This window comes from Octopus bimaculoides, chromosome 15, assembly GCF_046866305.1.
Source record: "Octopus bimaculoides isolate indiv1 chromosome 15, ASM4686630v1, whole genome shotgun sequence".
NCBI lineage: Eukaryota > Metazoa > Mollusca > Cephalopoda > Octopoda > Octopodidae > Octopus > Octopus bimaculoides.
Genome location: NC_142942.1, coordinates 51,485,292 through 51,500,657, shown reverse-complemented (window position 1 = coordinate 51,500,657; position 15,366 = coordinate 51,485,292). Strand labels below are relative to the sequence as shown.

Below are 15,366 nucleotides of genomic sequence, written 5' to 3'. Positions count from 1 at the left end.
ATTTGGATATTTGTGTAATGTTGCAGCTAGTTGCTGACAGCTGAATGTGCCTCCCACTGTGTCTTTGCCTCTATTCCCCTCCCCTCCTTGTTTACCACTACTACCATCACCACTCCTTCTTTTTCTAACTTTCTTCCTCTGGCTGTGTATTCCCCCCCCCACACACACACATACACACATACAGCCCCTCAGTGCATCTGTCTTTCCTGCTTTCTTTTTTTTTTTTTTCTCTTATCTCTCAAATTTCACACTTGAAAACTTTACCTAATTTTTCTTTTGCATAACTGCAACCCCCACTGTTATCCCCCACCTGCTCACGTTTTCCCTCTAACCACCAGACTTGGCAAATCAGTCGGAACATTGACTATGCAAACCCCCACCAACAAGATTGAGAAGTTTGCCTCTTCCCCATTTCTCCTTAAATAATTCTTAAGAACATAAATATATTTCAGAAATTAAGAATTATTACTTCTCAGAGAAAGCAAATAGGAAATATTAAACACAGTTTTTATGTAACTAAATGAGCTGAAATAATCGCTTGGAAATTTTTTGGGAAAGTATTTGAAGAATTCAGTATAGGTTTTGGTTAATCGGTTATCTCAATGATAGATTAACAGAATCTTTAGAACATCAGAACAAAGGCGGTGAGCTGGCAGAAACGTTAGCATGCCGGGTGAAATACTTAGCAGTATTTCGTCTGTCGTGACGTTCTGAGTTCAAATTCCGCTGAGGTCGACTTTGCCTTTCATCCTTTCGGGGTCGATTAAATAGGTACTAGTTACGCACTGGGGTCGATATATTTGACTTAATCCCTTTGTCTGTCCTTGTTTGTCCCCTCTATGTTTAGCCCCTTGTGGGCAGTAAAGAAATAAGAATGTTTAGAACATCAGAGAAAAAAAATATACTTAAGAGCCCTGCACATCATCATCATTATTTAACATCCACTTTTCCATGCTTTGCATGGATCAGATGGAATCCACTGAGGCAGATTTTCTATGGAAGCTCTTCCTGTCATCAACCCATACCTGTGTCCAAGGAAGGTAATACTATTTTCCTGTGACCAGATATGTTTTTCACAGATGATTGGAAATTAGTAACATTATTTGTATCATGTTGATGCTGGTTTACAACCACTATATGATGTCAAGACAAGGACTCACAGAGAACCACACACACTTATACATACAACAGGCTTCTTTCAGTTTCCATCTTCTAAATTCACTCACACAGTAGTGATTGTCCTGGGGCTATAGTAGAAAACATTTTCTCAAGGTGCCATGCAGTGGGATTGAACCCGTCATGTGTTAGCTTTGCCTTTCATCCTGTACTCAATAAAATTAAGCAGCTGTTGCCAATTGGATTTACTTGATTGCCCTAGTTGTTTATTGGGTTGTCCTCATGCAAGATACTATGGCTGAGTATCTTCAATGAATTGTTAGTGTAGCTTACACATTAAGTTACACAGTAACTGCAATGTTCCTGTGCAGAGCAGTGATCTTATGTATTATTAGCTTTGACTGACATAGCAATGGAAAAATACCACACAAATCTTATGGTTAGCATGAAATGTAGTGCATCCATCATTGTGCTCAATGCAAGTCAACAGATGAAGAAAGAATGTTATCATCTAGAACTTCCTCAGACTTCCAGCAATGTATATAAAGTAAAAAAGATTAAAAACATTTTGAGCTTATACTAAATTTTTTGTCTCTATCATAGAAGTACATCAAGAGAAATATTACAAATACTGTAAGATTATTTACATGGAAAACATAGCAATGCTCAATCTAACGTTAATCCTGTTTAGAAGAGAATATATATGATCTTCATTCCATTCTGGGAGTGGTAGACAATTTTATACATATATGCATACATTCATGTGTGTGTGTGTGTGTGAAATGTAAGCAAACAAGACAAACTCATGTAGGAGCTTCAATCTGCTAGAGATAATAGTTAAGTTCTCAGAAATCACACTCTGCCTTCTTCAAAAAGAGAGAGGTGTAAAAACATGCGTGACAATGTAAATTTGGATATACAAAAAGACAGGATGCTCATGGTTGACATGAATTTCAGTATATTTTGTTTAAAATCTGTCTGTCTGTCTCTCTCTCTCTCTCCATCTCTTCTGGTGTCAGGGATGAAGCTGCTCTTCATCTCATAAAAGATTTATCTTTATTCCCCATCATCACTTGACAACCGATGCTGGTGTGTTTACGTCCCCGTAACTTAGCGGTTCGGCCAAAAGAGACCGATAGAATAAGTACCAGGCTTACAAAGAATAAGTCCCGGGGTCGATTTTCTCGACTAACGGCCGTGCTCCAGCATGGCCGCAGTCAAATGACTGAAACTGGTTAATCAGTATTTGTTGTTGTTGTTATTCCCCCCCCCCAGTCACTACCGAACCAAACAAGCTTATAATCAAAGGCACTTCTTTGTTGACCATCCTGTCCTTTTAGGGTCTCCAAGTACATTAATCTGTCCTTGCCCCCCACCTTGTGACTTGAGTGAGGTTTGACTAATATCTTTATCAAATGGAGTAAACTGCCAGGTGTTTCCCTCAAATGTCTTTTGAGGTCAGTGTTTGCTATGTCATGTGTTGTTTCTGTGACAAGATTTCTTATTTTCTGATTCATCATCTCCATCCTCACCATATTCCCACTATGTGACTAATATGTTGTGAGAACATGGTTTTAGAACCAACACAGATGTCTGTGTGTGTGTTCTCAAGGACCATATTGTTGTAATCTGTCACTCTAAATAGTGTCCTTATTTGAGGTGCTGTTTGATCGGAAAACATGGCATACTCTATCAAGTGCCTACTGAAGTTATCTGCCTTTATGTCGCCATTAAAAAACATCAAAGAAATTGCTATATCATTGCTCAACCTGCTAAAAAGAACAACCAAATGCCCTCAGTCAAATCAATAAAGGGGCACCCCTTCATGGTTCTTGACCTGTGAGAAATAGTAGCTAAATTCCCTTAATCAAACAAGCGACAGAGCCTCTACATGGTTCTTGATTTGTAAGAAATAGCATCTAAATACCCTTAATCAAACCAACAAAAGAGCTTCTACATGGTTTTTGACTTGCTAGAAATAGCAGCTAAATTTCCTTAATCAGGCTAATAATGGAGCTTTCACGTAGTTCTTGATCTGTGAGAAATAGCAGCTAAATTCCCTTATTCAAACCAACAAAGTAGACTTTATATGATTCTTAATCTGTTAGAAAGAGCAACTAAATTCCCCTCGAAATTACATCCCTACCATCTTGATTCCCTAGATATTCTTCAAAAGACGGAATGGTCACAGCTGGAAAGCCGTTGACTATAAGTCTGTTCAGTCAGATCTTTGATCAAAGGCATTCACACCTATTTTTTTGATACCATGTGTGTCTATGAAGACATGTGTATGGTGTTGTCTTGCATTCATTATATCATTACCTTGCTGTGGTGTGGAACTCAGATATAGGCTTTTGATGGGCTTAGACAAATAATGGGTTTCTTCATTGAAGACATCGTATTGAGATTACAGTCAGGTAGAACTGCTAAATATCAACTTTTACAAAGTGTAAAATCCCTGATATATATGAGGGGGTAGCTGGAAAGTTCTTGGCTTCAGGTAAAAGAAAATGCAGGAGGATAGGTAAATCATCATTTATTCAATGTATTCCCCCTTTCAGATTCACACACTTATTGCAGCAGTCCTTCAGTTTTTCTAATCCCTGTAAAAGAACTCAGAAGGTTGGGCCTCCAACCAGGCCTTTTGCGATACCCTTAAAACCAGGAACTTTTCTGCATACTCTGTGTGTGTATGTCTGAGGAATAAGGATAAAAACAGATTTATATAATAGTTCCTGTGTATTAGTTCCTATTGTGGTTGTTTGGAGCCCTAGAGTAACAGCTGGATTAAGATGATCTGTGGTGCTCTAACAGTAACAGTTGTACATCTATTTGTACACTATTTCCACCCCCACTATATATATATATATATATATGTGTGTGTGTGTGTATAAATAATTTTTGGGGAATAGTATATCTTGAAACACACACACACTCATACAACTATAGACAATATTCTGCTATTTCACTGTGATATATATATGGTAAATTGTTCTCTTGAAGAAGCATTTTAATTGATCCCAAACATATTCACACTGGAGAGTAATCATATCATTGTGATTTGGATAGAAAAAACTGAAAGTAGCCTTTAATAGAAAAAGTCCAAGGCTACCTTCAAATTTTTCTATCCAAAATGGTTTCTCAACCTTATTCTGTTATTTATAAACATTCTTATTATTTGTAGCTTTTTGTGTGTTCTTCACTGTATACTGTTCCAAAAAAAAAGAGTTACTTCATATTCTCTCAAAAGTTTATAAAAGTCTTATGATGTCAACAATATATATAATTATGTGTATATATGACGTACTGTATTTATAAAAAATATAATTTTAATGATTGCTTATACTATCAAACAAGTAATGCCAATAATACAATCTGCTAGATCAAGCATTTGTGAAAATTCAATTAGTAAAATAAGATACTAGCAGAATAAATTGTGGGTGTATGTATATACACATGCACACACACTTTTATGTATGTATGTATATATATATATATATATATATATATATATCTTTCGTATGTGTATACATTTATAAAAATGCATTATATAAATGATTAGTGTTGATCTAGTAACTGATCTTGTTCTTTCTACTGTTTTACAGACTTTTCGACCCAAGAAGCGGTTTGAACCTGGCACCATGAAGTATGAACTTCACAAACAGGCCAATGCTTCGCTGAATGCTGGCATTGATCTGAAAGAAGTTGTACGTTTACCACCAAATGAAGATATAAATGACTGGATTGCCGTACATGGTATGACTTACTTTTCAATATTTTATTCAATGAATGCCTATGTCTTGGTATTCGCTGCCTAGGTTGTGTGCGCAGATGATGCATAGTTGGGGATGGCTGGGGCAAAATGAAGAGTCATATCATTTGTACAAAAGTGAGCAGTGTTGTTGGATTGCAAATAGGTTCTTGATGTACAGAATGAAGCGGATTGGGAACTAAACTGGTCCCTGGGGCACACCAGAGTTGATTGGGAGCAGTAAAAAAAGAGCTCTTTCAACACCTGTTGCTATGATGCAGTCTGATAGGAAGCCATTAGCAGCTACAAGGCCCAGGCCAAGCCCAGAATAGTACATTGTTCTTTTATCTAGGATAGTACTGCTACTGCGACACACATATAAATGTCTTGCACCACAGAGAAGGTACATTCAACTGATTGGCATTAACCCTTTAGCATTCCTATTAAGCATTATCTCATAATTTCAAGATTTTGATGATATGATTGCCTATTTTTAGAATCACATAGTGGGGCAGGTGTGAGCGGCCAGATCTGACCAGTTTAAATACTAATGGGTTAAATTACTAACAGACATGATCCTGCATTTGGTCCAGTGGTGTGCTGTTTCTTCTGTCTTTTCTGTCACTGCTATAATGACCTCTGTTCCTCAGATCTGGCTGGTCATATACCCACTTTACTGAGGTCCCTAACTCCACCTGTCTTTCCATCTCTCATCACCCTTGTTGTGTCCAGTACCCACCATCCCACCACTTGCACTAACCTCTATGTCTAGTTGCTTCTCCTTAGAACATTGGCTTTCTCGTATCTTCTTCCAGTTCACGTCTTTCCTGTACATGTTGACCTGTGATTTTTTTAAGTGGGACAGTCACGTCAGTAGTCTCACTGGTTTCCAAAAGACCTACAGAGGTCATGAACACTGTCCCATCCTGCACATTCAACAAGTACAAAATAAACAAGCTAAATAAATATAAAAATAGCTGATGGTAAAATGTTGTGTCTTCTGCCAATACCTTCAATGTTCCACTGTTTCTTGCAGTATTTTAAATGGTAGCGACTACAGAGAATGTTTCTAAGTGTAAATTGTATCGCCACAGTGCTAACGTCTTTGAATTCTTAAGCTACTGGCGATAATTATAATAATTACAGTCAAAACATAACTATAATAGTTTCACTCTACATATAATGATTCCATTTATAAATCACAAGCTAATGTAAATGGATGCAGCGTTACATCCAAGTAATTTTGGTCTAATTTGAAGTGATTTGCTTAGACTGTTTAGGTGCTGCTGACCATTTAAGATTTTAAATAAAGAATTTGTTTCAAGTGAGAGAGAGAGAGAGAAAGATGGGCAACAGAGAGAAAGAAAGAGGTGAGTGACGGTGAGAGTGCTGTGGTTATAGAGACTTAATAGCATTTATGTAGTTGTCAGTGTTTATTATCATTATTATTATTATTATTATTATTATTATTATTATTATTATTATTACTATTATTATTATTATTATTATTACTATTATTATTATTATTATTATTACTATTATTATTATTATTATTATCATTATTATTATTATTATTATTACTATTACTATTATTATTATTATTATTATTGCGGTGAGCTGGCAGGATCATTACTGCTTTGGGAAAGATGCTTAACAGCATTTCTTACGACTTCACGTTCTGTGTTTAAATGCCGCCAAGGATGATTTTTACCTTTCATCCTTTCGCGGTCGATAAAATAAGTACCAGTTGAATACTGGGGTGAATGTAATCAGTTTAGGCCGTCCCTTGAAATTGATGGCGTTGTGCCAAAATTCGAAGCCATTATTAAGACAGTGAGCTGGCAGAATCGTTAGCACGCCGGGCGAAATGCTTAGCAGTATTTCGTCTGCCGTTACGTTCTGAGTTCAAATTCCGCCGAGGTCGACTTTGCCTTTCATCCTTTCGGGGTCGATTAAATAAGTACCAGTTACGCACTGGGGTCGATATAATCGATTTAATCCGTTTGTCTGTCCTTGTTTGTCTCCTCTGTGTGTAGCCCCTTGTGGGTAGTAAAGAAAGAACTCTAGGTATCAACTGTATCAGTAAACACACTCAGACATACATGCTCACATTGTGTTGTACATATATATTATTAAGTCAAAAGAAGCAATAACAATAAAAGCAATGTTAAAAAAAAATGAATCAGTAATCCAGAAAATATTTTCAATGAGCAGATTAATAAGTTAATGGCTATTATAGATTAAGATTTACTTGCTAGTTGAAATAATCTCAATCAGATTAGATTGCTGAAAATGAGGTAGAAAATGATATCTCAACATCATTAACGATGAGCATAGATTCTTGTTGAAAACTGGGGCGCTCTATATATAGCCAAATAGTGTTTATTGTATTGGGATTATTATCATTTTGAGCATTGGGCCTCATGGAGGCAAAGTGGCTGAGTTCCATTCAAGCACTGGGCCTCACAGAGGCAAAGTGACTAAGTTCCTTTAGAGCATTTGGCTTCAGGGAGCCAAAGTGGCGGAGTTCCATTCAAGCACTGGGCCTCACAGAGGCAAAGTGACTAAGTTCCTTTAGAGCATTTGGCTTCAGGGAGCCAAAGTGGCGGAGTTCCATTCAAGCACTGGGCCTCACAGAGGCAAAGTGACTAAGTTCCTTTAGAGCATTTGGCTTCAGGGAGCCAAAGTGGCGGAGTTCCATTCAAGCACTGGGCCTCACAGAGGCAAAGTGACTAAGTTCCTTTAGAGCATTTGGCTTCAGGGAGCCAAAGTGGCTGAGTTCTTTTGAGTTCTTTTCAAGTGTTGGGCCTCATGGAACCAATGACCAAGACCTTTGGCATTATCTTGTGCTTGAGAAGAAGACCCATCAAGCCAAGCAAAATCACAGTCATGGTCGATACGAGTGTCATGCAAATGGCTCCTGTGCCAGTGGCACATAAAAGCACCCATTACACTCTCAAGGTGGTTGGCATTAGGAAGGGCATCCAGCCATAGAAAACCATGCCAAATCATACTGGAGTCTGGTGCAGCCTTCTGGCTTACCAGCTCCGGTCAAACTGTCCAACCCATGCCAGCATGGACAATGGACGTTAAATGATGATGATGATGATGATGATTATTTAGTTCCAGGTCAACTCTGCTTAAACAAAATATGAAGAAAGATGTTCCAGTTATAACCATTCCATTTTTTTTTAATATTTATGTCTTTTTTTTGAGACAGTAAGGCATGATCTAAAGGAAATTTGGCTGCTGTTTTTGGCAATATAATTTCTTTTATGATGATATTAAAATACCTTGTGTTGTTCTTCAGCCCATCTGTATATTTATAACTACATTGTGTTCTGTATGCCTTTCCCTCTTTTGTTGAAGATGGTTGGATGTGATTTGAGGCTCGACTGCTATTTCTAGCAGCCAAAGATGTTATACTGATATACTTCTAACAATGAGACCCTCTCTCATACTCTGTCAATCCCACCAATGATAGGATAGGGACTTTGATAAAATTATAATCTGACATTTAATCTATGTAAAAGACAATCAAGAGGTTTTCATTAACTAATGGAGATAAAACATATATCATTAAAAAATACCATTGTGTTGTAGTGATAGCTTCATATTTTTATTAAGCCTTACCATGATATTGAAGTCTTACCTATAATATTATTACACAATACCATGGTATGGAAACTATCCACAATATTATTATATCCTACCATAGTGTATAAGTTGTAACAATGTTGGACGATGTTATTATTTTTACTAAGGATCTATAGCACTTCTTCATAATCCATGTGGATTTATATAGCTTTTTCCTGATGATGATATTAAATATCTTGTACAGTTTATCACCAGATCAGTTCTAATTGAATAGACCATTGATCGAAGCTTTGACCAAGCCATCTTTTTGTGTATCAGGGACTACACTGGCCAGAATCATTAGCGTGCTGGGTGAAATGCTTAGTGGTATTTCATTTGCCGCTATGTTCTGATCTCAAATTCCGCCAAGGTCGACTTAGTCTTTCATCCTTTCGGGGTCAATAAATTAAGTACCAGTGAAACACTGGGGTCAATGAAATTGAATAGTCCCCTTCTCCCAAAATTTAAGGCCTTGTGCCTATAGCAGAAAGGATTATTTAAGAGGGGTGTAATTTGATTGAAATATGGCTGCTATTTTTCTTTAGCTAAACACTCGTGTAAAAGCTTCCCTTGTTGGCTCACTGCTTGTGTTGGTATCTCAATAACATTTGCCCAAACAAGCTTTCTCAATCATCTTTGCTACCAAGCAAAAGCTGCCCTTACATCTACTACTCTGTCCTAAGTTCTCACCTCAAAGTGGCCTGACTGTTTTTGCTACAATGAGAACAGCTCGTCAACAAAGATGAACTCTGAAAAAAACGCTTATTGTAGTTGACAGGAAACATTCCTTGGGTCACAGGAAAGTGACTCATTAAGGAGAGCACTCACTTCAAAGAGGATTGATAAAGAATAGGGAAATACTGTTTTCTCAAAAGACAGCCTCTGTAGTACTAGTTCCAGAATTTAATACACTAAATACATCCAGCCTTTTTTATTTTAATGGTTTGATCTGGAGGCAGTGTCTGTATCCATGGAATTTGCAGATCCTTGGAGACCTGCCTGTAGTTTATAGGAGTTTCCTGACTCTAATCAGGGTTCAGAGATCATGTTATATGAAGTACAGGCAGTCGTCAAAATGACGAAAAAGGAGATGCTGGGTCAAAGCTGCTGGATGTAATAAACAAGATCTGTGAAGATAGGAAGTTTCCAGAAGATCTGAGTGAGTCCATTTTTATTGCACGCCTGAAGAAATCAGGAGCAGTGGACCGTGAACAACATTGCACAATTAGTCTAATGAGTCACGTTACAAAGATCATTCTGAGAATTTTACTCCTGTGGACAAGAAACAAAATAACATCCGAGATTGGAATTGAGCAGTTAGGCTTTGTAAAGAGTGCTAGTGCTAGGAATGTTATTTTTGTATTGAGAATGGTAACAGAGTAGGCGCTGAAGATGCAAAAAGACATCCTCGTGTGTTTTATGGATTACATAAAAGCCTTCGACAAAGTAAGTCATAATATGTTATTTGAAGAACTTAGTAACCTTGATCCACCTGTGAAAGATCTCCGAATCTTGTAACCAATCAATGTGCATAAAAGTAGATAGAGAACGCAGTGAATGCACCAACATCAGGAGAGGGGTGAGGCAAAGAAGTGTTATGTCACCAACTCTTTTCAATTACTATCGCGAATCGATGATAAGAGAACTGGAAAGGGAGAAAAAAAGGTCTTAGGGCAGGAGGCAGAAACATCACAAACATAAAATATGCAGATGACACAGTCTTACTTGCAGAATCGGAAAAGGAACTTCAGAGACTTCTGGGATGAAGTGGTCAGAGAAAGTGAGAGGAAGAGCCTGTTTATAAATTGCCAGAAGACAAAAGGTGGATGGTGGTGAGAAATTTCAGTGAATGCTGAAAGTGAAGGATCAAATCATTAGGCAGGTACCTTGGAACTTTGATCACAGAAGATGCAAGATGTGTAAAGATCAAGACGAATATGGGTAGCAAAAACCTGCATTCTCGAAATTGTATAACATCTTAAACCATATACGGAGAGGGGGGGGAGATATATATCTCATTATCAACATTGGCATTACATTACATGATGCCTTTGGCTAATACTTTTCATTTTCCTGTCTTTATAGTCTAAAATGATTCTGTTTGTAGTCTTCAGATTAGTGCCTATTGATTGAATGGGGTGTTTTTAGTCAGATTGGCAACCATATAGTTGAAGGGCTGACTGCCAGTGACGTTTGGACACTGTTGTCATAGTTACATAGAAACTACCTATACAGGGGAAATAACTCTTTTATTACTCAATGGTTTGTGGTACAAAGAAAAATTTTCTTTTTGTTTTGCTTATTATGTTAGAAGCAGTGTTTCTCAACTGGAGTCAGGGTAGGAAAGACCTTACATTTCAAATCTTAATGCAGATGAGTTCAAAGATAGAATCTTATTTCATAGCAATGTATATTATTCCGCATCTGATGAAAGAAAGAAAAAAAGAAACTTGTGTTGCATTAGGATAAAAATTCTTTAAATTCATCACTTTTAGGTATTTTATGGAAGCATAGTAAAACAATCATAAAATAAACATCCTGATAAATAATGATGGTTTAGGTCTCTGAACTATCTGTTGTGATTTCTTAGAAAACTTTAACAAATTTCTATCCTTTCTTGTTTTTCAGTGGTTGACTTCTTCAATCGGATTAACTTATTATACGGCACTATATGTGAACATTGTACTGAAAAGACGTGTCCCACAATGTCTGGAGGACCAAAGTAAGGAAATGTTTCTTTTACTATTGTTGTTGATGTTGTTGATCACCCATCTTTGGTTATGATGTCTTCAGGATTACAGTAAAGGGAAACTACTCCAGTCTCTGTTGCTTTTAAATCACTGCTTTTTAATCGGTGGTTTTACACTTAGTTGTCTACTGTGAGAAATTTTCTCCATGACAAATTAGAGTGAATGGCTTTCTTACCAGTTCGAATGTGTCTCAAGCATAATAATAATAACATCGAAAAATACCTTGGCAATGAGAACCCAGGTTCGAACTGGAGGTATATCAGATGAGAACAAATATCCATCAAATGTAAATAATGTGTAGGCACAAAGTCTGAAATTTGGAGAAGGGGGATAGTTGATTACGTTGACCCCAGTACGCAACTGGTACTTATTCTGTCGACTCTAAAAGGATGAAAGGCAAAGTCAACCTCAGCAGAATTTGAACTAAGAACGTAAAGATGGACGAAATACCACTAATTATTTCACCCGGCGTGCTAACGATTCTGTCAGCTTGCCAACAACATAGATACAAGACTAGAAATTTAGGAAGGATACAGTGATTATATTGATCTCTTGTCTTTTCCTTTTGATTCAAATCTTATTGGTTATGAAAGGATGAAAATCATGTTTGACCTCCACACACAAAAAGCCACAACTAAATACAACAAAACATTTTCTCCAGTACTCTGACTATTTTGCTAATTCACTACTCTGATATTGATGTAATTACCATTATTGTTTTGCATATTTGTTCTCTCTCTCTTTACTGACTATTAAAAGGACTTGCTATTATTACTGCATCTACTGACGTTGTTACTTCTCCGCCTCTTTCTTAGGTATGAATACCATTGGTGTGACGGAGTGAATTACAAGAAACCTACAGCACTACCAGCTCCAGTCTACATATCATTACTAATGGACTGGGTGGAAAGTCAGATCAATGAAGAAACAATATTCCCTGTCACTGTCGGTAAGTCTGACCATGGCCTTCTCTTCTCACTGCATCTAATCCTGTCTTTTATTTTCTTTCTTTCTCTCCCTCTCCCTCATGGCTATGAGACATCTACCAAGGATTAATGTAAATACTTCATTGCCAGAGAAAACAGCAATTCCAAACAATTGCCTTTAATCATGACAACCTGTTCTGCTTATGTTGGCATTAAACTGATATGATAGGAATAATGATGCATGCACATATGCTTTGCAGCCTGGGGTAACCAGGTTCAAATCCACTGCTTGGCCAATGTCTTTTGTCATAGTTATGGATGAACCACAAATCTTGCAAATGAAATTTGGTAGAATGAGAATTTGCTATCATCTGAAAGGTGAGCTGTGAACTGTACCTGGCATTCAAAGAGCCAGTTATGTCCCACACCCATTGTCATGCTGATTCTGCCTCCATCCCTTTCATTTTCTCTCCATGGCTTGGGAACCATTGATTTAGCACATAAAAATTTTAAAAGAAAATGTTTTCAAATTTTTCATTAACTTATGCAAGGTACATAACTCTTCTTGTCTTTCTTGAAGGTACATAACTCTGCTTGCTCCAATATGCCCGACTAAATAAAATTGAGTTCCATGCCTACACCGTAACCGAGTGTTTAGTAGCGTCCCAGTGTCCGTTTTAGTCCAGTTGTCTTTTGGCTTAAATGTTGGAGCGTTTGGTTTTTATAGTTACATCTCACTTTATACCACTAAGCAGTGTTTGTTTAGTCATTGGAGGCTGATGTTCATTCTGTTGCTATTCTCAGTGTGTAGTTTGTTGTATGTAAGTACAGCAAATTACACACACATGAGAAGTTTGTTCTGCAACTATGTGGTACCAAGTTCAAGTTCATTGTGTGTTTTCAGCTCGTAATCATAAGGTCGTGAGTTCAATACCTGGCAGCACGTTGTACCTTTGAGCAAGACACTTTATTTCACATTGCTCCAATCTATTCAGTTGACAAAAAGGAGTTGTGCCTGTAGTTCAAAAGGGCCAGCTTTGTCACATTTGATGGGTCACCCTAAATCTCCCTGAGTTAAGGGTATGTGTGTCTGTGGAATGTTTAGCCACTTGCACATTAATTTCACGAGCAGGCTGTCTTTTGGTTTTTTCAATTGGAATATTTGTCAGCCAAACCAGGCCACATGTAACAAAGCATGCTTGCATTGTTTCTTTCCAGCATTTTCATTTTCTCTGCAGCCTTTGCCCATGTTTTCCTATTGTGCATGCTTAGCTTGTACACATGTGTTTGTGTCATTTTCGTGCTGTTTTTTTTCTTCCAGTAACTTGGTGTTGTTGATAATTTTTTTTCTTTTCCTCCAGCTTTCTGTAATCAATCTGTCTTTTATTTCAGGAGTGCCTTTTCCGAGAAATTATCTTCAAATAGTAAAAAAAATTATGACCAGACTCTTCCGGGTGTTTGTTCATGTGTACATTCATCATTTCGACAAACTTATTGGTATTGGTGCTGTAAGTATCCTTCTGTGCCCCAGACATCTGTCGTGTCCCCAACTTTTTTTTCAAATACATTGTTTTTCTTTTAAGTTTTCTAAAGAAAGTATTTTAATTTTTGAGGAAAACATCTGCAAACATGTTTTGGTTTTATTCTGACCTCATCAGTGAAGTAAAACATTCCCTTTGATTTCTCTTGTGATGAATGAATCTAAAGTAAATATATGTAAGATTGTACTTTTTTTATTATAGGAAAACAGCTGATGTCTGAAAAATTAACAAAAAAATTAGTATCAACACATTTTATAGATAAATAACTTGAAACAATTATGTGATGGTGGGGAGGGAAATACTATCAGTTTGTTAACTTCATTACTTTTCAGAATTCCTATTCTTGAATATATATTAGTTGTTATTTCCATCATTTTTTATGATTTACTCATGTTCACTAATTTTCTTCCAGGAGGCTCATGGAAACACATGCTATAAACATTTCTACTATTTTGTAACAGAGCATAACTTGATAGACAAGAGAGAGTTACAGCCTTTGGTAAGTGATTTAACTGTCCTTAAAAAGTCATAATTCAATAAGTTAATTATTGTTGTCTTCAGTTCTAATCTCATATTTGTAGTCAGTTCCCTTTGTTGATGATTTTGCCCCCCCCCCCATATATACCTAATGCAAGCATGGTCACCCATTCTCTCTTTATTTTGTTTTCTATCAACTTAACTGATATAACCAATCATCTACTTCTTTTTTCCCTAATTTCCCTTTTTTTCTTTCTTCTTTTGCAGAAGGAGATGTCTGAAAGAATCTGCAACTTGTAAAACCAGTGAATATTAAAAACACCACGTGTGCACACACACACACACACACACACACACACACACACACACACACAGGCCAGCCCCTTCCCTCTACATATACACATATACATGCGCACAAGCGATTCTGGCAGCCGTGGTGTAGCAGTAGAAATCAATACATACTCTGTAACTTTATTTTCAAAGTAACACAACAGATATACTTATCTCATTCTCTCTTACTTACACACAAACATACATGTATTCAATGCTCACATGCAGACACACACACATGCACACACTACATGTCACAATTGATTTAACATTTATTTCTCTGCTATTTTCATTTTTTTTTTTTTTTTGTCCTTTCTTCTCTTTATCGCTTTGTGTTTCTCTCGACACTCATGCCCCCCACTTCCTTCTTAATTTAATTAACCAATTAATGAATCTGAAGAATCACATTTATCCTATTCTGTGTAACCAGTGCTCAAAACCAAAGAGGAAAAAAAAAACACACAACATAGGTATAACAGTTTGGTCTCTGATCTGTTTAACATTTGAAAAAAATTTGATTTACTCTTTCACATCTGTTTCCTCTAAATGGACTGAACCTCAGTAATTGACATTAAAGAACATGGCATATCACATGCAATCAGAGCAGGGGAGAACTTGTCCCCTATCCATTCTTTGTTTTCGGTTTAAATCTAAGCTAAATCAACTTCACTTTTCCATCTTTCTGAAGTTTAGTACTGGAAGGGTTGAGGCTGTGTGGTGTGGGAACTCAGAGTTCAGTTTATGAGGGAGCCTCTATGTGGTCTCTTGAACCATCAGAAATAGCAGCTAAATCTTTCTTGAATCAGACCCTGCCATCTTAAGCAGAGAATGACAGGTCG

The 15,366-nt window shown here is 37.0% G+C and overlaps 1 protein-coding gene across 2 annotated transcripts in view; it reads left to right on the top strand.

The window, feature by feature from the left end:
• The window catches only part of LOC106870814 (MOB kinase activator 3B), a 65,733-nt gene extending 50,409 nt beyond the window's left edge, over window positions 1-15,324 (top strand). For both annotated transcript variants that reach the window (XM_014917034.3, XM_014917033.3), the window contains 6 exons: window positions 4,722-4,872; window positions 11,132-11,225; window positions 12,069-12,202; window positions 13,572-13,687; window positions 14,133-14,219; window positions 14,465-15,324. In XM_014917034.3, the coding sequence (XP_014772520.1) occupies window positions 4,722-4,872; window positions 11,132-11,225; window positions 12,069-12,202; window positions 13,572-13,687; window positions 14,133-14,219; window positions 14,465-14,497 (615 nt within the window). In that variant the 3' untranslated portion in view covers window positions 14,498-15,324. The remainder of the gene's footprint in view (window positions 1-4,721; window positions 4,873-11,131; window positions 11,226-12,068; window positions 12,203-13,571; window positions 13,688-14,132; window positions 14,220-14,464) is intronic.
• Window positions 15,325-15,366: the final 42 nt, after the last annotated feature.